Source organism: Festucalex cinctus, chromosome 5 (assembly GCF_051991245.1).
Source record: "Festucalex cinctus isolate MCC-2025b chromosome 5, RoL_Fcin_1.0, whole genome shotgun sequence".
In the NCBI taxonomy this organism is placed as follows: domain Eukaryota; kingdom Metazoa; phylum Chordata; class Actinopteri; order Syngnathiformes; family Syngnathidae; genus Festucalex; species Festucalex cinctus.
The window spans coordinates 15,822,213-15,847,724 of record NC_135415.1 but is presented as its reverse complement, the minus strand read 5'-3'; the positions used below and the strand labels follow the sequence as shown (position 1 = coordinate 15,847,724).

General features: G+C 39.0%; 2 protein-coding genes across 3 annotated transcripts in view; one reads left to right on the top strand and one right to left on the bottom strand.

Moving 5' to 3' along the window:
* Positions 1 to 1,726: 1,726 nt before the first annotated feature.
* Positions 1,727 to 15,230, bottom strand: prodhb (proline dehydrogenase (oxidase) 1b). The gene is made up of 14 exons (XM_077522037.1): positions 14,841 to 15,230; positions 11,951 to 12,159; positions 10,329 to 10,354; positions 9,895 to 10,002; positions 8,928 to 8,992; positions 8,714 to 8,830; positions 8,560 to 8,633; positions 8,352 to 8,433; positions 6,669 to 6,761; positions 6,441 to 6,587; positions 6,175 to 6,350; positions 4,139 to 4,237; positions 3,956 to 4,044; positions 1,727 to 2,822 (listed from the first exon to the last, which is right to left on the bottom strand). The coding sequence occupies exons 1-14, from the start codon at positions 15,147 to 15,149 to the stop codon at positions 2,632 to 2,634; spliced, it is 1,785 nt and encodes a 594-aa protein (XP_077378163.1). The 5' UTR covers positions 15,150 to 15,230; the 3' UTR covers positions 1,727 to 2,631.
* The window catches only part of scarf2 (scavenger receptor class F, member 2), a 45,529-nt gene continuing 34,902 nt past the window's right edge, over positions 14,886 to 25,512 (top strand). The window contains exons 1-4 of one of the 2 annotated variants that reach the window (XM_077522036.1): positions 14,886 to 15,087; positions 22,411 to 22,469; positions 22,969 to 23,070; positions 24,027 to 24,546. In XM_077522036.1, coding sequence (XP_077378162.1) covers positions 24,161 to 24,546 — 386 coding nt within the window. In that variant the 5' untranslated portion in view covers positions 14,886 to 15,087; positions 22,411 to 22,469; positions 22,969 to 23,070; positions 24,027 to 24,160. Of the gene's footprint in view, positions 15,088 to 18,729; positions 19,201 to 22,410; positions 22,470 to 22,968; positions 23,071 to 24,026; positions 24,547 to 25,512 lie in introns of those variants that run through there. The other variant, XM_077522034.1, reaches the window with a different exon arrangement.

Below are 25,512 nucleotides of genomic sequence, written 5' to 3'. Positions count from 1 at the left end.
AAAGGCTTCTGATTTAATTACAATGGGGAAAGATGACTCGTGATACGAGTGTGGTCTCTCAAGGCATGCTAATAAAAATCCATCTGTCCATCCATTTCCTATCACTTTTTTTTCAAACAATAATAGACAATTTAGAGCCTTCAGTTATGCTAACCTGAAGAATTCCCACAAACATACAAACTCCGTACAGGACAGCTGGAGAGAAGGCTCGAACCCTGAGTCTTGGAGCTGTGAGGCAGATGTGCTAACCACTAATTGCCATCATGAATAGAATCAATAAACGTAATATGTCATCTCGTTCATCGTGTTTTGCTGCCAAGAGAAAATGCCAAACATTCCCTGCATTGTTGTTATTGTTAGTGTTTGTCTGTCTGTGTATTGGCACACAAACAAGTCCAGGATTTACTGGCTTGTGGAATCCAAATGGCGGCGTGTAAATCCATCGCATTCGCTTTGGTCTTTTCAATTGTTCAGTTCATCTCACATCGGGGCAGTTTCGGCAGATCAAAAAAGAGAAACGCTTCGGACAGCTTTGCTGTCCCAAGGAATGCGTAATGCCAAGGGCGCAGTCCGACAAACAATTGAACAAACGCAACTTATATGTGGAAGCATGCAGCAGTCAACTCAAGGGACCCAAAAGTAAATCTTGCATAACACAAGGTCGACATTCATTATGTAAAGTAAATTAGCTCTGGCTGCCTCCATTACTGCCTTTACGTGCTTTAATGTAGGGAGAATTTGCTGAGCCCACGCTGCTCTAACTGAGTTTACTGACTTGTGGCCTTCTCCACACAAAATTATCTTCCTAACTGAAAACTGCAGCTGTCTGTAAGGCGCAATTTGTTGGCAAATGGATGGCCAAAAGGCACGTCTTTGCATCAAAAAGAACACGATTCTTAATTAAACCAGTAGAATACAGCGGGACTGGCAGCTCCACAGTACGACTTCACAAGTTTCTTCTGAATGATGATTAATGCAACGGACTTCTGTGATGTGTATTGAACAAAATGGCAACTGTATTAAATGATATTTTACAGCATGCGGATGGCCCAAATCCATGGCCGTAATTCTTGTGAGGATGGGTTGCCCTCAATTTCTGACTGAGGGTCAATAATATTATAGAGCATGAAACATTGTTAAACTAACAGTAAACAGTATTTTGCAGATTTGTAGTTCAAACCTGATATGAACATGGATATATATTTAGGGGTGTCTCAGAAGAATCGCAATTCTCATTTACTATGATTCAGAATTGATATAAAATGTCCCAAAATCGATTTTATTTTAATTAATATATACTGTCTTGCCTTTGTTTATGTGTGCCTTTATTAGGAGCGCTGTTCATCATGTTGTATACGATTTGGCCATTAGGGGCAGTGTGGTTCCCCACATTCTGATACACTGTTAAGTTGTAGTCGCATTAGAGAGTAGAAGAAAAAAGTCAATCAAGTTATGCCAATAAAAGTTGGTTGTTGTTTTTTCAGCATAGGAAGAACATATGCTGGTGAGTAATGTTAAAATACTTCTCTGTATACATTCTTGAAGTGTTTTTGTATGAATAGCTGTGCTTTTGAGTGATAAAAGTGACACGAGTAGTGAGCTAATTAGCGTTAGCAAGTCAATGGCGTGTTCCATTGTGCCTTGAGCTAATTACATTCGGGAAACAAGCTAAACAAAGTTTTTAGGCTGCTTTTGCACTGTTTAAAATAAAAAATAAAAATAAAAAAAAGTTGGGTGAACTCAAAATTTCAAGGCAACAAACATTAAAATTTTTACTTCGGAAATTCTGCTCCTCAATTTTGCTCCTGCGAAAATTGGCATTTCACAACAAATAAATAGGAGTTTACATAACTAATGCATTGTCCCACAACTTATATACCCATCACATAAAAGTAAAAACAACTCAAAAAATTGTTTGAGATGAAACAACTTGTTTTGTTTTGCTAACATTGTTACCATAAATATCAATTATGTATATTGCATTTTGACGTTGTTGGAACTTTTATTATTGTTTTAGCCCTGAAACACAAGAATAGAATACAAGTTGTGTTTTTTGGAGTGTGGTATGTGCAAGACGGCTGCTGACAACAAGCACACAGACTTGCAGGCATTTGTATAAAAATAAGATTCCCTCCCTGAGTACAGAGCATAAGGCACAATAACAACATTAGCAATGTAATGAGGACACACTGTCTCATGAACAGGTTTAAAAACACAAATATCCCCCAAAAAATAGATGAACAATACCGATAATGCATTTATGACCATTAAAATAAAGCCTCTTATAGTTGTGCGCGTTGTTGTCCTTGTGCGTGATGAATAGGTGCATGAAAAGGAACGACTGGCCAGAACTTGTTGACATTTTCACGAGTCCTGTTGGAGCACTTAAGATGCCCACTTGATTGATACGAGTGCTTTGGAGACAAAAGCAGGGCGAAATGAAGAATGGACATAAATGTAAAGGGGGATAGAGCATGTGGGAAACATCAACAAGTGATGGGGGGTGGGGAGGGGGAAGGGCCGTAACAGCACTGGGAGAAATAAAAGAATGAAACACACAAAGAAGAATCATAAAGACAGGACGGAGACAGCAAGAGAAGAAAAGTTGACATGACCGCTTCCTCACTGCCTTCAGTAGGTCGGCCTATAGAGAAGCTCCCTGGAGGCCAATCGTCGTTTCAGCTCCTTCCACAGCAGCTCTCTCTCCTTTTGGGCGCCCTTCATGAAGCCTCGGTTCTCCTGGGCTCTCCGACTCAGGTAAGGCATCACCTCGTTCACCGGGCCGTAGGGGACATATTTGTAGACTGGAAAGCCTGCCAGGCCTGGGGTTGGATGTAAAGTGAAGGGTGCAGGTATTAGTTTTGGCCACTTGGGGTCATCTGTGACTGAATGCGTGTGATAGGCAGAGTCAACGAATGAGAGTGTAAACTTAGCTGGCTGCTAACTGGCTAATTTGTTAGCCACTCCGTGTGATGAATGCAAATATGCGCTAATGTTTATTTTGTTACATTGGTTCAATAAAGTGACTGTGATCTGAAATTCTTCAAATGTATTTCACAATACATCCAATACAATAGGGGTGTGAATTGCCTAGTAACTGATGATTCGATTCGTATCACGATTCACAGGTCACGATTCGATACCGATTAATCCCAACATGAATTTATAAGTCGATTGTTGCAATTTTTTTTTTACTTCAAATTTAGAAAATACTAATCAGTAAACTTGTCCAGTGTAAGATTTGTATGAAAATGTATTCTTTATTTATCTGAAACTTAAGTCTTATACAGGTTGTAATCTGTTTCATGTTTGAACAGCATTGAAATAAAATATTAAGGTTTAATGTTCCATTAATATAACATTCTTCCATACTTAAGGTGTGAACCTTAACCCGAAGTAAGACGTTTTGTTGAATATTTTTACATTAAAATTGGAAGTTTAAAAATCGATTCAGGCGCCTATTGAATCGATTCGAGAATTGCGCGATTTAATATTGCGATATATTGCCGAATCGATTTTTTTTTAACACCCCTACAATACAATAAAACGTACAACGATTTTTATTAACATCTGTGCCATTCTTGTGTCCGTTCTTCTAGGATATAATGAAAGTCCTGGATTTTTAAAGCCTGTCCGCAACTGCTGCTTTGTCCCTCCAGAAAACCACAAAGAAGCAGACGTCTAACACAAATGCGAGACCCTTTCAAGTGGAACCGACAACTTCCTGCCGCCGCCGCTTGATTGACAAACAACAGGGCGAGAACCGACAGCGGCGGCTCACCGAGTCAACTCGTCAACGCCGAGGTGCCTCACTTCATATGTCACCGCTTGGGCCGGCAATCTGCGGTCACTGTCAGACTCTCACGAGGCACGCTTTAGACTTAAAACTATCGCATTAAGGCTTCGGAGGGCATCATGAGGTTTCGCTGTGACTCCATGTGTGTGTTTTGCTCACCCAGGGGGAAGCTGATCTGATCACACATGCCCAAGAGCTGGCCAAAGAACACTTTGTTTTCCCTGGGCAACAGAGCCAGCTCGTTCATTCTGATGGCCCAGATAGCCAAAAAAAAAAAAAAAAAAAGGAGATAAGCATTTAGGAAGATTCACACGAGGATGACGAGGTGAAGCGAAAAAGTACCTCTTCAATGTGTGCTTCACGGTGTCCTCATTATGGGAAGCCACCATAACGTTGGCGTTCCTGTGAAGGGCGATCTCGTCCAGAACGTAATCTAAACATCTGCAGAAAAACATGCACAGGTAACGTTTGTTTGCCACACATGAGTCATACAAATATTTTATTGTAATTAAGACTTAGCCAGGTTGCAAGGTAAGTAACCTTTAATTATTTCATAAACAAGGTTTGCTTCACAAAATTAAAAGTAAAACATTTAAAGGCATTTACACAGTAAATTATGGAGAGTAAATTTTACTCTAAACTCTGTTTGGTCCCACTCTAAACAGTAAAATTTACTCAATTTACTTTTTAGCATGCACGAGAGAATCTGCTTATCCCATGAAAAAAAAAACTATTGAACGATTTATTCACTCAGAAATTCTAAGTAAATTTGGCAAGGAGAGATTTTGACTAAATGGGACTACCGGTAGTTTATTTACAAAAAGACACAAGACACAAGGGTTGAGGAACCAACTCACAACCTTCAGCTTGGGGGAGTGCCACTCTACCACCTGAGCTATGCTACTCCTACCGTTTGCTCCATCGATTTTGGTCTGTTGGAGTTAAGAAGATTCCAGCTGACCCAAGCGCCCAGGGAGTAGATTGGCTGTCTCCCAAACTGAAGTTGTGGGTTTGTTCCTCAACCCTTGAGTGACTTTTTTTTTTTTTTTTAAACGATCTTCTTAATGTAAATTTGACCCTGTTTAGAGTCAAATGTACAGAATTTGCTGTGTATACAAACAAGAGTTAAAAAAAAAAAAAGTAAAGACATTTAGTACTAGCTTTCTAAAATTAATAAACAGGTGAAAGAACAAAATATTTGGGAAAAAAAAAATTAAAACGTTGATTTTTCTTAATTGACTTTAAAAAATTAAATAACTTAAAGGGATCGTTCGGCTTTTTTAACATGAATCTCAATTTGATCCTCACCTCCCGTGTGTGCGATCAGCACTGACTTACCCCTGACAGCGTTCGGTGACACCAGTTCTGGTCCGGCGTTGGACGAGAGGAAAATAGTCCAGCAAGCTGGCTGGGGTAATGGCGTCTGACTTTATTCAGGAAAGAGTATTGTGATGGAAATGTATCACGCTTTTGAAAACAAATAGTTTTTAGAAGAAAAACGCTTTATTTCCGAGACCCCAGCCAGCTTGCTGGACTATTTTCCTCTCGTCCAACGCCGAACCAGAACGCGTGTCACAGAACGCTGTCAGGGGTAAGTCAGTGCTGATCGCACACACGGGAGGTGAGGATCAAATTGAGATTCATGTTAAAAAAGCCGAACGATCCCTTTAATCATGGGTATGGGGTAAAAAAAAAAAAAAGTTTTTAACCTGGTTAAATATTATATATAAAATCAAAGCAGGGCTAACTTGACTTCCGTTCGCAGCTTATTTCATTTACGTGCAGCATAACAGCTAAATGCTGCTGCACCATGTTTACTTTCAACTCTGAGCTCCACTAATTGACCCAACCAGACCTCAGAGTCCTGCAAATAATGTGAAATGAACTAGTTTGTGCACAATATGTGGTCACTCACACGGCATACAAGGCACATTAGAAGTGTTTTTCATACAAATATTTAGTGTAATTATGCTCTTTTTGCACATCTTTTATTGGGGGGGATTTCCGAATACAGGAACGTACATGTATGATACAAATAGTCAATAGACAGTCACAGTCTGTAATTATGACTTTAGCACTGCTTTAGCATAGGTTAGTGATTGGCAATTCGCAAATTTCAACTTAATACAAATTCAGATGACCGAGCTGCCTCAGGAACAGAACTCCATCATAAACTGATAGAAGTCTATCATAAACTGAAGACGGTGCCATTTTGGGGAATATTGCAAAATTAATGGAACTCATTTCTCCTTATCTAAGAAAGAATGCTTAACACTTGTAATGCAGTTTCACAAAATGATTGAGAACACAAAATCAGTCCATGTACATCATTTATGGTTTTCTCTCCCAGCCACAAATTTTAACCAACTCAGTCTTACCTGTGGTACATTGCGTTGGTAGTCTCGTAGTCAGGGTTGATGGGGTCCTCATAGTCGAATTCTAACGCCCTCTCCCGCTCCTGGTACATGTATGCCCCTCGCACCAGCTTGGCAGCAAAGAGCCATCCCTCGCGTCTCGATAACTCCACGTCCAACGTTACGTTGCCGAAAGCGTCCTGTGTTACAAACACTGAAGATGACCAAATCAAGATCTCACAGCACCTTCGCAACAGCAGAATGTTCCAGCCGTGACGACGCGTTCGGACCTTCAAGTAGCACTGGTAGGTGTTGAAGATGACCGGCATGTCTTTGTTGTAAAGCTTCTGCGTTTGCAGCGTGAGTCTGCTGATGGCCGGCTGCATGTACGTCTGTTCTGCGTCCACCATCAAGCGGACGCCATGTTTTACGGCGTGCTGCGGTTTAAAAATAAATAAATAACTAGTGGTTCTACTTGTCAGATAGTGATTCTACGTGATCAGGCTCTGAGAGATGACCGTGGCTAAAGTATCCAAGCGCTGCAATATCCTCTTCATTTGTCCCTCCTCCTCTGCGGTGAAGTCTTTGAGCAGAGGCTCCAGTTCACCACGCTGAGCAAACAAGCAAGAAGACTATTAGATACTAATGGGCCCTAATGGAATGACAGAGACAAGGTAGTAATTGAACTCCTTATCATACACTAACAGAAAGTGTGATGTGGTTAGTATAATCATCTACGCCCAAGGCACGAAGGTAAGAGGTGTCGTGTTATTGATTTGTTTGTCAGGATCACAAAAAACCCCCAAAAACAAACAGCTGATTTCCATAAACCTTTTGCTGAGAAGCTAAATAAAGATTGCATCTAATTTTCTCTTTATTACGTTTTAAGCTATTGAATGTCACTCCCACATTTTACGGTTTAAGGCTATTTTGATGTCGCTGTGATAAAATATGCACATTTTGACATTGGTATTGTCTTTATGCTCCAGCTTTGATGAGGCTCTCTATGTCCATCCAGCCATCCATTATCTGAGACATTTGTCCTCATGATGGTCACGAGCATGCTAGAACCTGTAAGTACATATATATATATATATATATATATATATATATATATATATATATATATATATATATATATATATATATACATTTAATGAAATGAACTTTTAGGTATTATTATTGATGAACACTTAACATGGAAATCACATATAGAATATGTCAAATCTAAGGTATCACAAACTGAAGCAGTTTTACACAAGGCTAAAGAATCATTGAACAAGAATGCTGCTTTGTTTTTGTTATATAATTCATTGATTGTTCCATCCCTGACCTATTTGAAGTGTGCGCGTGTGCAGCCAAATCCCACACCGATTCCATCTTTCTTTTACAGAAACGTGCTATTTGTGTTGTTTGCAGCTGTGGATACAGAGACCACACTAATCCATTATTTATACAACTAAAAATTTTAAAACTTAATGAATTGATGGAGTTTAACGGTCTCAAAATAATGGTTAAAGCCCATCGTGAAAGTTTACCAGTTAATATACAAATTACATCAAAAAAAAGAAAAAAAAAGAAAGTGAGTATAAATTAAGAGGAACAGATATTTTCTCTAAAACAAAATATAGAACAAAACAAAAAGAACGATGTATTTCAAGGCGTCAGTTTATGGAACAATCTGGATTGTATAACAAACTCATCCCAGTCTATCTGTATCTTCAAAAACCTGACAAAAGCTCAATTACTGGAAAAATACATATAGTACAAGGACATGCTGCTTAATTATTACATAGAATTGTTATATTGAAAACATTTTGACCGCTCACTGTCATTTACTTTGTGTTGTTTATTTTTTGTTGTTGTTGTTGACTGGGGACAGATAACATAAGTTTTACTTCTTTCAAAAAAAAAAAAAAACGTGATTATTGTTAAAGACAGCAATTTTTATCACGTGAAAACATTTTTGGACTTGCCAGCCCAATATGACCCAGAAACGGTTCAAATATCGTCAGCACTCAAGATGGCGACCTTGAGAGGATCATAAAGCTCCACCACCATGCATAGAGAATGTACACAATTATAAACCCACGTTACATAAACTGACAAGACAGATGAGATGGACAAACACACGCAGGAAAGGGCAAGGCAGAGTTCTGCGCTCCGTTGAGTTTAGAGTTGTATATTTCAGCCTGACTGACCTCAACATTGGGGACTACAAGCAGCTCAGCCAGGTTTGCTCTGTCATCCAAGAGGCTGTCCCAATCCAGGAGGTCAACAGTTCTGCCAAAACAGAGCATCAGAATTTACAATGTTGATATGCTAACATCTAATATCAGTAGTCGCCCTTCCATAAAAATGCAACTTTTGAAGTGAAACATTTCAGTTTTTACTCCATTCAACACTCACCCTGAAGTTTCATTCTGCCGTGCACTCAGCATATTGTAGAAGTCGTCTTTTGCACCCACACTGCTCAAAAATTCCTTAACGAATACATTAGCATTGAAAGTAAGTAAATAACCCTGTGCATGAAACATGCTCAATATGAGAAGGAGCAAGTCACCTGCATCTGTTTAAGATCCAACCTTTGCTCCAAGACATCGATGCCGTCTTTACACTGCTTGGCTGCCAGGAAGCTGAAAAATCGCCGCCATTTCACGAGGACCTCGGAGAACTGGAGCTTGAAGAACAATGGCCGCCAGGTCAGCACAATGCTACTACAAGACGTGTGATGATTATGATGACGCATTGATGTCCTTGAGCTTGAAACATCTCACCAGAAACTGAGGTCGACCCAGGGCGGTCATTTTGATGGCAGAGAAGCCGTCCATTGAACTCCCACCTATTGGAGAATGTTGGATCGACTTCTTTGAGTATTTTCACAAATGTTTTATTTTAAACAATTCCATAAAATTGCATTTGGAAAGTCTACTTCGCTTAATGCTAATGAACAATGCAAAATGCAATAGATCTAATTTGTTGCGGTGTTAAAACCCTTCAAAGCAATGGCTATTTGAACATACTTGCAGACAAAAAAATATGACAATAACCACAAGCATAAACCCTTTATCCTCTGCAAGAAAAAAAAATGTTTTTATGATGTGCTATATTGCAGAGTGCTATTTTCCTTGTTTAAAAACGTGAAAATTAGCGGATTAAAAGTATTTCTATACATTTCGCCAAGGAAAGATGATTTGAGATACAAATGTTTTAGGCTTCAAGCGTAGTCACAGAACAAATTTAAGCATCTGACCTAACTTTCAATCGAAAAAGTTGAACTTATGGGATGTTCAAAGTATATTTCAAGTAGCACACTCAAATATTAATTAAAACCACTGTAACTTCCAACTAACAAGGGTTTTCATTTCAGTAAAAATAATTATTTTTCTATGAGGCTTTACGTGCAATGGTGCCTTGAAGTACGAGTTAAAAGCAATGGTACTAGCTGAGACGTATCAAAACTCAGGAGCTAAACTAGAGATAGATAAACAGATATTTTATTAATCCTGTACGAAAAATTAAGACTACAATAATAACCTCTGGCAAGCCAGTTTGTGTTTTTAGACATACTACTGATTATGTGTCATAAAATGACATCCTAAAACTCATTAAAATGAGAGATATACTGCCTGAGGAGCTCCATGACAACACATAGTCTCAGCTGTCTGTGTGTTATTCACTAATTGGTCAGGTTATATACATACAGATCTTTTTTTGACAGGTACAGATCCCGTGTTTGCTTACCAGATGCTTGGATACATTTAATGAATGTTTCCATATGTTGGTCGCATTTGCTCTCATCCGCATAGAAATATGTTTGAGACCCACCAAAGGTGTGTTTGTAGTCCTCGCCTGCCGGTGACAACAAAAGTGCATCACTTACAGTATATTACAATCAAACGGTTTCACAACATTAGGCACACCCGCAATAGAATCTGATAGTAGAACAGAAGATAATACGGCTTCATTTTAATTAGCGATGTTAAGAGTGTCAGGAAGACTGCTTGTTTATATTTTTTTCAAATGTTTAAAAAAATAGATTTTTGTTAGGAGAAGGAAAGAAATGCAGGAGACACAGTATCGTAGTTTTTAATTGGACGAATTATTAATGCAAGCATACCTAATGAAGACTACTGTACTGTATATTGTGTACAAGCCAATTAAGTGGGGTGACTGACCTTTCTCTGCACTGGATGCACTTGAGCTAAATGAGAAGAAAGAAGAGTGAATCAACCACTTACAGACTTGTAACATTTTATTTACATCACTTCTTCTATGCTTAGTTTCATCACTTTATTTATTGCTAGTATTACATAAAATGTACGAAACCATCAATTTCCATGCAATTTTGTGCAGATCCAGAGGGAAACGGCAAAGATCCTGGCACTTGAAGGTGACATCATGTAACACATAGGCCCATTGAGCTGCCTGATGTTTTCATGTATAACATATGGAACGTTTGAACTTTAAGTCAGCGGTCCGCCTATACGTCAGCATCAGTTGTAAAGACACACTGCAGGCATTCTTTTATTCTGACCTCCATTAAACACAAAAAAAAATTGTAAAATGTTTGAAAAGTAAAAGGTCAGCGTTATAACAAGAATGAAAGCAGGAAAGTCCATCTGTCAAACGACGTCTACTTTGTTCAAAGGCGTGATGTGCCTTTTTGAAGCGCTCCAAATTCGAGTGTCCTTGCTGCTGCTGTCTCACATGCCTTGATATGAGGTCACAGCAAACGCGCGCTCCTCATGTGACAGAATTCCGAACAAGTGAGACATTCTCTGCAGCAGCCAATCGCACGAGGGATATTCTAACTGTATGTTTTAGGCATCAAACAAGGTTGAAATTAGGGGTGTCAAAATGAGTGTGTTAATTTAAAGTTCCTATAACGCCACAATTTTTTTCTTATTTTTTTTAATCCCTGTACTGGGGGAATTCCAGTCACAACGCAACAGACACGTCCACGTCAAAATGTAGCAGTAATAAATGTAACGATAATGCATATATTTGTCGAGGCTGGGGTCAAGTTGTATTTTACAATTTAAAAAATGTGCAGAATATCAAGTTACTTCATGTTAAAGATTACTCTTAATATGAAAGGAAAAATGCATTGAGCTATCACAAACGTCTTACAAAGGCAATTATGCCATCTAGTGGCAGAAAATGACCAACACAAATCAATATCACTCATCTGTTTTTTTGTTTTTTTTACAGCGCAGTACATCTTTTTAATTTTAACTCAACTTCATGAAATTACTGTATCGACTAAAAGATGCAGCCATATTTCTATTAGTTTTAATGTATTTTCCACTTTTACGTTAACAAGAGTATGAAAACTGAAAAAATATTTTATTGTACATTTAGAACAGATATAAAATGTGCGATTAATCGTGAGTTAACTATTGAAGTCATGTGATTAATTATGATTAAAAATTTTCATCGACTGACACCCCTAGTTGAAATACTATAACCATTTTCCTTAACAGTAGTGCATTTCATAATTGGGGGTGTATATAGTGGATGGTTGGATATAATTACAGTATAAGGTTTATGTTAATGTAATTTTTATGTATATTTAATGTACATACGTACGTTATTTAAATGAAATCTGACATTGCTATTGTGAGGAACAAGTTGTCACAAAAATACAATATTGTTTTTGGGCGGGCACTTTTGCTCCACCTGCTCATAATATAATAATGTCACTGAATTCAAGTTTCCCAGTAGAACAAGACGGTTACTGAAATAAGCTATTGCATAATTATACATGACGAATTGCAAAATAGTGCAACTTTCTTACTGCATTGTTGTCTGTGGCTCCTCCTCCTGACTAACGTCCTCCTCCACACTGTAGTCCAGCACGGATCCTACCCCGAAGGCCCGGTTCTTGCGGATGAGCGGCCTGATGGCCTTGTGATCCTCGCCGGCCACAAACTGTCCGTAAAACGTCATCTTCATCAGCTGATCAAAGGCTTTCTGACCCAACACCTTCTTCCCGAAATCCATTATCTGAGCAGAGATACAGGATGATGTAACCTGAGAACTTTCATGAATCATTTAAAACACATCCAGCCTGGTGAGTTGGAAGGAACCACTGCGGATTTTTTTTTTTAATTGAATATTCTAACATCGCGGTTGCCTGTGACGCCTCATCAGGAATATTTGACAACACTTGGATGATGGAAGCGGCGCTCACGTCAGTCACAATGTCCCTGCAGCGGCAGGTTGTGTCTCGGCATGTTTTGAACGCATCCGTCTTGCCTGACAAGACTGCTTGCGGAAGACTTTTAATGCAGCCATAGACGCCTTTATTAGGGAAGGGAAGCTTCTTTGCAAGTCTCAAGGTAGAAATTCCTCTAAAACAGGGACACATAAAAAGTAACCCCTTTAACTCATCCAGTAAAGCAAGAGGTGGTAAGAGGTAAAAGGGGAGCCTTTTTCAAAGCGCTGTAATATATTATATATACCTCATGAATGCGGAATAATACAGCCTGCAAATGACTACCTTCTGGGATAGTCTGCAGCTTCCCCGTGACCCTGAACACAACGAGCGGTACCTCGGAAATCAAGCACATTCTATTCTGTGATGTTGGTCGACTCCCAATTTGCTCAAACTTTTTAAAGTGCCTCGAAAGTGAATTCAGAGAATTGTTTCGGAATATGCCAAAAACATGTTATGACTGAAAACTATTTTGTGCTGAATAGTAGAGATGTAGCATTTCAGTTTTCCTGATTTTAGGGGTGTGGCTAAGCGCTGCCATAGTCCATTTGGGTGGCTACTTTAGAGTGCCTCGTTGTCAGCCATGAGTGCATCACGGAGAGAGAGAGAGAGAGAGAGAGAGAGAGAGTGTATAGAAGATGTGAGAGAGCGCCTCGTTGCAGCATGGAAAAGCCCAAAAACGACCTGGTGGGAGACTGTACTGTATATTCCAGCCAGCAGAGGATTTAAGTGGATACATTTTGTTATGTGGATGCATTTGTTGTGTGTGAAATTCAGAAGACTTTTAATTTCACTTTACAGGGATATTACAATTGTAATTAGAATCAAAAGTGGACATTAACAACTCATCTGGAAGGACTCGAACCGATCAGGGTCACTAATGCAGTTAGCAGTAGCACGTCTGCCTCACGTTCTAAGGTTCCGAGTTTGAGCTTCTGGAGGTTCTACTGTAAAGAAAATAGATGAACCACGCAACCTACTGTATGAATGTAAACAAAGTGTTGTGCTGTAGCTAGTCAGACGAGGGGGGTGAAGCTAAATAAAAGCAACGCGTGCACAAACAGGGCCGCTGGCTTGCCTGGAAAAACAAGTTGTAATTTGAGAGGTGGGTGTTACATGCTAGCCCGCGAGGTTCGCACGCAACCTGGAGATGTTTTGCTCGTCTCAAGTTTGGAAACAAATTGTGAAATAGGGTAGAACAAGGCCTTGTGATAAATTAGATTATCTTTTGTAAGTCATGTCTGAGGAACTGTTACGTCATTGATTATGCAACTGTCTTGTATTGTGTCTACATGCAGTTACTGGAATGTTCAAGTATGAAATGCTACTATGGCTGGTTTGGATTAAATGCTACAATGTCTACTGTGATGGTTGTAGTTTTCTAACGTGTATGCAGTACTGAATGATGTCATTATGTCATGTTTTGCCCTCCTAATGTAGCTTAAAAGATAGCTACACCATTAGAAAGCACTTCATATTTGATAGTAACGCACCAATCACACGTTTTACTCAAATACACCATGTTAACAAAAATTGGAATTACCGGTACAATAAAAATGTCACTTTTTATGTATCGCCACAGTTTACAGAAGGTAGATGTTTTTGTTGTGTGTGTCTTGGCCTTCAGGGGGCAGTGTGGTGAATGCATGCAAATTATACGTACATTTGAACAAAAGACACAAAGATCCTCACGGCTAAGATGCAGTAATATACAGTGACTAATTTTCCATGTAGAATGAATGCCTGTAAGTATTGTTGTATTATTATCTTTCTGTAATTTTTGCCGCTTTTTTTTTTGTTCCAGTATTCATTAATTAAACACCTCTACCACAACACTGATGCTAATTTCAGTAGGGAATTTTGTATAATGTGCTGGGTTTAAGCTAGCAGACTTTTTGAAGACGAAGTTATGTGTGTGCGTTTGTGTATTTTATTTTATTTATTTTTTAATAAAATAAATGTATAATTATCTTTATTTTGTGTGGTTCCACAGTAAACATCAACTTAGAGTGTCAATGGACAATTCCGAACATCCAGGCATTTATGATATTTCCGCAATGCAACGCTTCTTTTACATGGTGAAAGCAAACGGCATCAATTGTAATTGCTATTGCCTGTGCCTAGCATACAATCCAGGCACTTTGTTATGGTAGCCAAACGACATATGCATCACATTTTGGGGGGGGGGGGGGGGGGGCTGTAGAGCAGAGGTTTGTCAAATATACTGTAATAATATTTTTGTTTAATGCTCCTTGTTATTTATTTTAAGTGAGTGAGTGTACAGTATGTTCTCATTGTGGATGATTCATAATATTTCCTAATGCAGTACTTCCTGTTTCATCACACAATACTGGGAAGTAGCATGATAAGGAATCTTTATTTTGTTTAATGGTGCCTATAATTTTAATGTGGCAAATTTTACACCACCATTAGGGGAAGTTGCTAAAGGTCAGTGTTAGTACGTCGTTACCTCTTGATTGTTATCAACCAGGAAGTCAAAGGAGCACATCTTGAGAACCAGCAGACTTCTGAGGAGCTCCAACGAGTCCTTGCTTTTATAAGCTTCTCTGGTCTGCTCAAAGTCCACACAAATCCCACTTTTGGCCCGTCCCGAACGAGCTGAGTCAACATGTCGACCTCCAACGTCCACCTGCTGCTGCGTGTGCTGAGCTCGGCTGGCCGCTGTGGTGCTGACGGGGAACCGCGGTCTTCGGCTGGTGAGTAGCCGCCTGAGGGGCGCCTCGGCCCGGGCTCGCGTGGCAGCTGCTGCCGGCAACATGAGAAGTCACCACAGTATCTATCTCCGGTGTGTTGTAACTTGTGGAGTCGTTGACAGAACCCGGAGGAAGCTCACGCTCTCATTTGCATCAGTGGGAGTGTCTGAGTGATGCAAAAATGTTTTGCTGAGTTTTTGGGATGACGCACCCTTTCGCTGTGGAACTTTAACACTACGCAGTACAGTGGACAAAAATTGTACTCGAGTAAGGATACTGGTACTTTAGAATAATATAAGTCAAGAAAAAGTCCTCAAAATAATTAAGCAACAGTGCCAGTGAAAAGGGGAAAAAATAATTTTCTAGTGAGTCTGATATATATATTTTTTTTTTTTTTAAATCACAGAATGAACGAAATAGACACAATTTAAAGTAGGACCATGCAAATTTAGAAACTGGCCAATAGAATTACTGTAACCAAAACAAAACAAAAAATACATGTTTATAAAATAATGTAATATCTGTTACTCAATGTGTGCTGATGCAGGGGCGTGCAAAGCAGGGGGGCAAACGGGGCAGTTAGGTGCCACCAAAGGCGATTGTTGATGACGAGGCATGATCCAGCTGGGTTTGATGGACATAAAAAACACATAAAAAAAAAAAAACACATGTCCAACCACCCCACCAAATTCATATGAATTTGCCATCGTTTATGTAGCCGATGGGTGTCACTTTTGTGGTTTACAAATGTTATCTCATTGAAAATAGATTTTAAATTAGTAAATAGATCATGTTGGCCTAAAGGGATTATGCTTAATTTGAACTTTAACTCACTATATGTTGTCATTATTGCAGACAAAATGATGTCTGCAGAAAAAGGTAATTTTGGTCTACTCACATTTAGTTTGAAACATGAATAGAACCACTATAATAAGTCTGGATTTATTTATTTATTTATTTATTTTAGATGAGTGAAAATAGTGAAATTTGATACAATTGATTAGGCTTGTTTTGTTAAAATTGATCACTGTAATTCATGGAGAAGGAAAAAGAATAAGAAATACCCTATGAGGTACAGTGAGTGAGTGCAGGTAAAAATATTTGTCTAATACACAGGGTTTCATGACTGGGTCATGCCAGGGTTATGTTTGGGTCATGACCGTGAGGTCAAGTGTCTGTTTTGAACTGATGCACCTAGTTTCAACTGGTCTTAAACTATGTGATGTCAGGAGCTATGTGATGTCAAGAATCTTTAATATCTTTATCTAGTCAACAGCCAATCAGATAATTCCATGTCAGTCCTGTTACCTACATGTCTAGCCACAGCCAATCTGATCGATTCACTGTCTATATAAGCCTAACTGAGAAGTGTGTGTTTTGTTGGATTATTCCTCTGTCCAGCTGGCCACCTGCTTCTCTTTTCCTCGATGCCTTCTCGTTGTTTCTGGTCAAGTCAAGTTAGTTCCATGTCTCTTGGATGTTATGCGAATAAAGTGTTAAGCTCTTATTTGTGTCTGTGCTTTTGAGATCCAACCCTCAGAACATAACACAGGGTTATTCGGATGATTGGTGTATTATTGTATTAGTCATGGCTCTAAGACCTTTGAATACGAGTTTGGCAAAATGACCTAAAGCAAGTGTTTATCTTTGTCAAGTGAAGTTTGTGGCGCCGTGTGACCACAGCCAGCCAGCACAGAGCTCTCTTCATACAATTTTAATCAATGAAAGTGGAATTAAATAGCGATATAGTTTTGTAGCATATTAACTTAAAAGTTGGTCATAATTTCAGAGTGCTGTTGTGTTGATGTGAGTATGCAACATGTGACTCATCCTCCTTACCTTCATCTAGACCCAAATATTCTCAGAGTGTATTAATGAATGTACTCTTTCGGGATGATATCAGTACATCAATCTATTTGCTTGTGGTGAAGACTTTTTAATTTGCACACAACCGTCCGTTCATAATGACGCACAACATGATCTGTTCTGCTTTGCTACGGGTTCGTTTACGCACGTTTAAGAATCCATCTGGGAGTTCTATCTTGTTTTAGGACATTTTGAGCGGGATCATTACCTCTGTCAAGGAGGGTAATGTTGTGTGTCTGTAAGCACTAAGTACTTGAAACACTGCAGCCTTGTTTCCATGGTGGAGGGATGATGCTGGAGCCAAAAAAAAAAGGCCATTAAATGTACAAGTATGAGGCTGTGTAAATGTAGCACTGGGCAGTGATTCTCAAAGTGTGGGACGAGTCCCTCTACTGGTACACTCTAAAAAAAAATAAAAAGAAGAAGGTTCTACAATCTTTATAATAATATATATAATATTAATAATGTTAAACTTGAATCACTTTTGGTTACTATTTAGAACCTATTTTCTAATGGTACATGAATTAAAAACATAGAATGAAAAATAGCCTAGAAATAAAATTTATAATATTAGATTGGAGATTGTAGCTATGCATACAGCCTGATTATTTCTTTTTAAGCCAGTATAGTGCAGATTTAACTTTTTAATTACAGTACATTATTCAAATTAGTTTGGTTGCATTTAACTTTTATTTACAATACATTAGCATTTAATTTTGGAAAAATCAATAAAATTTCTTATTGAAATTTTACATGCAATACGATTGCAGAATTATTATTTATTATTATTTAACGGTACAGTTTCCCCCCTATATTTATTGTTCATATTGTGCATAATGGCAGAGTTGCTTACACATTTTTATGCAGTACATTGATTGAGTGCAGTTAAGTTGTATTTAACATTGATTGCAGTACAATATTTGCATGTAATCTTTAAGGAATGATTATGCAATATAATTAATTGTAATTCAATTTTTCAATTGAAGATTTTTATTTTTTTTATTTTTTTTTTAGTTAATGTTCAAACTGCATAATGTTGCAGTAACGTACAATAATAAATTATTGTTGGTGAGTTGCATAATTGCCTAAGTAATTTACACTTAAAAAAAAAAAAAAAAAAGTTAAAAATTGAACAAACAAGGGTATAGTTGCTTAATTTTTTTGTTATTTCATAGTGTGACAATAAGTTTAAAACGGCTTACAGGAATTATGCTCTTAAGCTCAATATATAAAATATGATAAGACCATACTTTACTGTATTTTTATGCTGGTGGGACTGTGCTTCTGTCTTTATGTTTATTCATTTATTTATTTATTTGAAATGAAAAAAAAGTTGTAATAGCCACTGCTGCGGTGTCATCAATAGGGGGCGTTCTTGCCTCACCCCAAGAACAACCCTCAATTGAAGCTATTGCGTCACTGATACGCACTTTCAAACGACAATTAAAAGTCATGCACACAACTAAGCACACAATTCACAAGAAACTACAAAAATGTTAGCTTTCATTTTTGCACGTGAGGCTATTCTTGAACATAACAGGAGTCAACGCGTGTCAATTTTGTGTTATTAGTAGGCTATATTACATTACATACATGAGCTTTGTTGTTTAATTGAAGAGTCACATGTTGCCGTTTTCTCTCCATAATAAGTTGGAGGGCAGACCCCGTGGCGCGCACGCTATGTAAATTTGGTGGCGCACGCCAAAGACGAGTAACAAATCAGGAATTTCCCTCCTGCCACTCCTGAGAGCGCGAGAGAGGACAAAAGTGAAGTCGGTCTCCTCAGAGAGGGACAGCTAAAGCGGGACCTTCTACTTTTCGACTTCATTTGACTTTTACTCATAATTAAAGGGAAGGATTTTTTTTTCTTTCCTCAAAACGAGTCCGGACCCAGCAGTCTTGCATGCTGCCCTCTTTTTAGAAGATCGTTTCATGGAAGTAACGGTCCGGCATGCGAGGACGACTTTTATGAGGAAAAGTGCCCTTTTTGATTTTTCCAAGCTTGGAATCGTATAATGGCTGTCGTATGACTTTTGAACAGCTCATCTGGAGAAAGATTTGGATTAAGTGCGCAAAAGCAAAGTTTTTGTGTGGAATAAAAAAAAGAAAAGGCGTCTAGAAGGATGCTGCTGCTTGTACGATGGAAGTGAAGAACTTTTTTGCTTTTGTGTCGGTGGTTTGTCTCCTTTTAAGCTTCGCGAAGAGCCAAAAACTGCGTCCCAAAGGCAGGAATGTATGCAAGGCAGCTGGGTAAGAGCATCGCATCAACTTTTGATTCATTTTAATGTTTGTATAGTGCTTCTTTTGGACGTTTCTTTCCATTTTCTGTGCATTCTTTCACTGTTCAATCCCCCGGTCTTTTACAATGACCTCGAAAAATACCCATGCCCGCAATAATTTAAATGTGAACATACATACTTTGTGACCTATAAATGGCCTTTCCTGCACATATGGCTCATTTCATTTTCTTAAACTTCAATACGAGGGTCAGTGTGAGTTGAAACATTCGCTCATTTCAAATTCCATTAATTGTTATATTTTATTCCAAGAGTTTTATTTCGATGAGAGCAGTTTTCCCCCCACAGTCCAGTTGATCGCTGCAACAGGAGGAGGAGTCCATTCGGTTACAGCGGTGGTACAGATGTGTGCATCTGTGTGTAGCTGTGTTTGCATTTGACCACAAGGGGCGCTGTTGTTGAATCAGACGATTTATGAGGCATAGATAGATAGATAGATGGGAACAAATTCAGTTGTTTACATTTGCTGCCTTGAAAATTTATAGCTGTTGCAATGATGCCAGTACATTTGTCATCTCTCCAACTTGTTCACTAAGTGTTTCACACATGTGGGCAATAGTGGATGAAAAGTGCTGTAAAAACTATACTGTTGCTTAATGACAAGAAGATTTGTTGTGGTCCACCACAGGTTGACTTTCTGGTCCACATAATTTAGTCATCACTATTTTTGGGGTTGCTTTGTGTATGTTTTCAGTGCAGGCCTGACCCACTTGACTTCTCTTTTGTTTGTCATCTTGCCCCTTCATTCTATAGCCAACAATCACTGTGCTCGCCACTCACCACTAACCTATTTTCCCACTGCACCCATTACATACAGTAAGTACTTTATTTGTCCTGACCGCAGTCAAATGAATGGGGGGAAGCAGTTAAGCGTTTATCATCGCATGTCAGCATTTCCAGGGGCATGTCTTTGCATTACAAAGTCAACTGTTGAATGTCAGTGATGCCTTCAACACTCTCTGTATTCTTTTTTTCGATATGTCCACACATACATGGGTGTTTTATTTTAACAAAACTTTCCCTTTAGGCCAGAAAAAAACAGTCATCCATGCAAGTGGACTGTAACAGTAAAGCTCTCGTTTCTACATTTTTTATTTGTATCTTCAACAAAAATGTATTTAATTCATGTTCAGTACAGGAGATGCCTCTCCGCATATAATTAGCTAAGAATAATCCTGTGAACTGAAGAATAAATCGATAAACAACATTCAAAACAGTACGTCTAGCGAAGAGAAAAGGGCAAAAAATAAATTAATAGGCAGAAGTTTTGGGCCCAAGTTGCTGGAAAGACAATTTGTGGTGACCTTTTAAGGCCGTTCCAGGATGAAAGGCCAAAACGCTTACAAAAATATCACTTCTTAAAAATACTTGTGGTCTTTTGAAAATGGTCAAAGTCACTCCCAAGTACTATTTTCATGCTGCAGCAAGTGCTTGTGAACACAATCGTTCTCCATGAGTGCTGACAGAGTTTGGCGGAGTATTAAAAGGTCAACAGGGGTCAACTCTGTACACACTGGCAAGTGTAGCTTGTCATCATTTTGAGTGGTGCAGTTGCACAAAATAAGCTGAATCCAGCGTCATGCATAATAACATTGGAAACGTATCATTCCAAAACTCCTCCTTCATTGCAGGAGAAAGTATGCAGAGGTTGATCTTTACCACGTGCCTATTTGTCAGAATTCAAAAAATCAAAAAACGGTGTCACTTCCTGCACACTGACTCTGAGGCGAGTAGCCATCTTCAAACACTTTGGGGGCAGCTGATGTGTTGCAGAGGCCCCGCAAAGGTCACGGTCGTGGGAGGAAGAAGAGACAAATTTGTTCTTTCCTGACAGAGCCAAAAAAAAAAAAAAGGCAGCATACTGTTATATATTTAGACTCCTCCGCTGTTTTCCCTCCAAAAGGCCCGGAAAGGCTGATAAACATAGAGGGAACTTCAGTTGTGAGGGCTTTTGAACGCGCTTACTGGTGGAGACAGTGGGGTCAAATAAAACCAAATATGGGTCAGAAAGGGGCAAACATAACTTTTTGGGTTATTCATTTAATCCGCAAAACAACCAATGTGGGGGGGGTTTGACAAAAACAACCCATTTACTTAGGCTGTTTTGTGGGTTATTCATTTGACCCAACACTCTTAAAACTGCTGGGTCAAAAACAAACTAATTTGGCTAGCTTGGGTCAATTTGACCCAACTTTCGTTTTTATACAAAGCCACCCATTTTGTTGGATAAAACAACCCCAAAATTGGGTTATTGAGCACAAAACAACCAAAAGTTGGATCCAATTGACCCAAGTTAGGGGTAGGTCCAAATTTTGACCCAGCATTTTTAAGCTTTAACTTTTTAGGTTAAATGAACCAAAAAGTGTTTAAAAAAAAATTAAAGTTGTGGTCGCTCCCTTTTTGACCAATATTGGGTTATTTTTTACTCAACTGTTTTTCGAACCAAAAAGTGTTTTGCAAATCATTTAAGCCAACTTCTTGGGTTAAATAAATAACCCAAAAAATTCTGGTCACTCCCGTTTTGACCCATGTTGAGTTATTTTTTATTTTTTTTTATTTTTTTTACTCAACTGTTTTTTGAACCAAAGCTTCTTGGGTTAAATAAATAACCCAAAAATTTCTGGTCGCTCCTTTTATGACCCATGTTGGGGGTTTTTTGGGGGTTTTTTTTTTGCTCAACTGTTTTTCGAACCAAAAAGTGTTTTAAAAAATCATTTAAGCCAACTTCTTGGGTGAAATAAATAGCCCAAAAATTTCTGGTCGCTCGCTTTATGACCCATGTTGGGTTATTTTTTTGATTCAACTGTTTATTTTTTTTGTTTTTGTTTTTTTTTAACCAAAAAGTGTTTTAAAAATCATTCAAAGCCAACTTTTTGGGTTGAATAAATAACCCAAAAAGTTCTTGTCACTCCCTTTTTGACCCATATTAGGTTATTTTTGACCAAACTGTTTTTCGAGTGCATGGTTCATATACGGTAATGAACCCACCATGTGGTCAGCAGGCGCACCACAGTGATAATGCCTTGAAGTGTTTGATCTCCCCAGATGTGACCAACAGACTCGGGTGTGGTTGCAGCAAATTTGAAACGTCTGCATGTTTCACAACAGGTGCCTCATTAGCCCCCCACCCCCTCTTGTTTACACTTTGGGAATTCTCTTTCAGATCTCCGGGGTTGGTGTGCTGCAGCGGATGGGCTCAGCTAGGGGATGAATGCCTCACACGTATGTATCATTCATTCATACCAGGGATGGACAGGGATTTTTATTTTTTTCTGCTGAGAGCCACATAGAAAAAATGAACAGAAATTGGGAGTTCACTTTTGTTGATGAAACATACTATAACGTTTTCATTTATTTAACACAATCAACAATTTTTTCATCCAGGGCAAAGCGTATAACATGTTTAAAGTTCCTGTAAAGTGAAAAATAAATGTCTTCTAAAGAGAAGAGTGTTGTTGGCGACCTTGCCAAATTTGAATGATAAAAATAAAGTCCTAGTGTATAAAATGAGACTTAAACCGTTGTCTCCACACTCGACTGAAAAATGAATGATATTCTAGCAACTTTCTTATGCCAAAACATCCCAGCATGTCTGTCTCTGATTTTTGTTATTGAAATATGTGGCGAGCCAACAAAAACGTGCAATGTCCTACAAATAACGTTGGACACCTCTGCAATGCAGAATTGTTGAATAACGCAGCCTCTTGTTGTTCCCCCTCAGCTCTCTGTGAAGGTAACTTCACCTGCAAGGAAAACGAGGTGTGCGTCAGGCCGAACGAATGCCGCTGTCGCCATGGATACTTCGGAGCGAGCTGTGACACAAGTAAGACACCATGCGCCACGTTCTCAATAAAAAAAAATTCACTTCAGTACAATGCAAATGCCACAACTAGCTTGGTTGTTTTCATTTTGACATTGAAGTCATTCGACATGACTAGCTAGCTAGTTAGCGACTTATTTACTATTTATGAAAAGAGTTATGGAATCAACTCTTAAAATAAAAATAGGCTTCGATCTGTTAATTGCCTCACTCAGATTTAGTTTACAGTCAAAATAAGTATCAAACAAAGAGAACTGTGTATTTAAAACAACCACATAGCTTGGCATTAAGAAAGTAGGTTTAACTTAATGCTAACAAAAAGTGAAAGTGAAGTGATGTCGCAGTGTTACAACCCAAAAAAATAATACTCACAGGCATGTATTCTTAATATTGCTGCATCTGACTGAGTCCGTTGTGAAACTCTTCTTCGTGTATGTCTCGCTGGATGATTTATACTGCTCCCATGTGGCCAAGGCGCGCACACCAGAAGTAGCAGCACAAGGTCCATTGAATTGAAGGCCCCAATAATACATAAACTATTTAACTCTTACATTCTGTGCATTGTGGCGGCTGTGGCTTTGGTTGGTAGAGCGAGTCATCCAGTGACCAAATGGTTGCTGGTTCGAGTCCGATTGCTCACTGTCAAAGTGCCCTTGAGAAAGATGCTGAACCCCAAGTTGCCGTGGAAATGAGAATCTGTGTATTCATTTGCCTTACCTGGTTAAACAAGCAATGAATTCTACTGTATGTTTTCAAAAAAATACAATATTAGTTCATATGTCTTTTGTTTTGTTTTTTATATATTTTTTTATATTTGAGTTTGTTTTTTTGTTTTTTCAGGAGTCTTGTACTGATTGCATTTCCCCATATTTCAAAAGGGATGATTTCATAGATTCTTCTTTTGCGCAGAATTTGACGTTCAAGTTGTCTCACTGTGTCTCTGTTCTGTCTCTCAACAGAGTGTCCCGCCCAGTTTTGGGGTCCAGACTGCAAAGGTAAATGTAACTGCCACCCCAACGGCCAGTGTGACGACTTAACCGGCAAGTGCACGTGCAACCACAATCGCTGGGGCCCCAACTGCGAGAACTCGTGCATGTGCCAAAAGGGCAAATGCGACCAGGACACGGGCTTCTGCACGTGCCACCCGGGGGTCTGGGGCCCCCAGTGCAACAACAACTGCTACTGCAGCGTCAACTCCGTGTGCGACCCGATGACGGGACGCTGCCTGTGCAGCCCCGGCTGGACGGGGCGCAACTGCGCCATCCAGTGTAACTGCAACAACTCGCCGTGCGAGCAGTTCACGCAGCGCTGCCAGTGCCGGGAAAGGATGTGGGGCCCCAGGTGCGACCGATACTGCCAGTGCGTCCACGGCAAGTGCAACCAGGCGGACGGCTCGTGCACCTGCACGCCGGGCTACCGCGGGAAGTTTTGCAGAGAGCCGTGTCCTGCTGGTTTCTATGGGCAAAACTGCAAGAACAAGTAAGGAACGATGAGAGCCAGAATGCCTTTGTGTAATGAAAGGTTTTGTTTCTCTCTGGGATATTTCACAATCATATACATCGCTGGCGTGAGTCTGGTACCGTCTACGTCTCAATTTAGTAAATTAAGTATTTTTTCCACAAATCTCTACTATTGGTCAGTCCACACGTGGAGGTTATTTTTATTTATTTTTTCTTTTTTTTTAACCAATTATTGACCAATCTATAGTGTTGAAAATGGCTTGCACACTTTGGCGATGTTAATGGTTTCAAAACGTGCCTTTTTTTTTTTCTCCTGAAAAATAATGATTTTGAAAGTATGCGGATTCCACCTGATGCCAGTTTGATAAATGTCTAACACAGTATGCAGAAGTAGGAATTTTGCTGTTCCATATTTGTCATTTGTCAGCGCCAAAACTATTTGTCAGTTGTTCATTTATTTTTTAACCACGATTCCGTCATCACTCCGTCACCGCTATTTTAGGACCGACAGAGGTGGGCCTTCCGTCAGCACTGTCGGTCAGTATGTCATTTGGCAGCAAAAAAAGGCCATCCGTCAGTGACGGACTGACGATTACATTGACCGGCGAAAAAACACTTCCTTCAGTGCTCATTCCGTCAATTTTTAAAAAGATTCTCGCCATTCGTCAGAAAAATGAGCATATATATACAGGGGTGTCAAACTCATATTGGCTCAGGGGACACATGGAGGAAAATATATTACTAAGTGGGCAAAATCAGTAAAATAATGGTATATAACTTAAAAACAATTGCCGTCAATTATACACAGATTTTTGCGATTTTTGGGCCATCCCAAAATTACGGAGCTCAACTGTAATCTTTTTTTTTTTTTAAATAAAATAACACGAATGCAAATGAAATGCGGCAACACTTTGCCTCTATGAGTTCTGGATGTGTTAAATCTACCTGTTTTGCATATATATAGTTCCCAGAATGCATTGCGTGG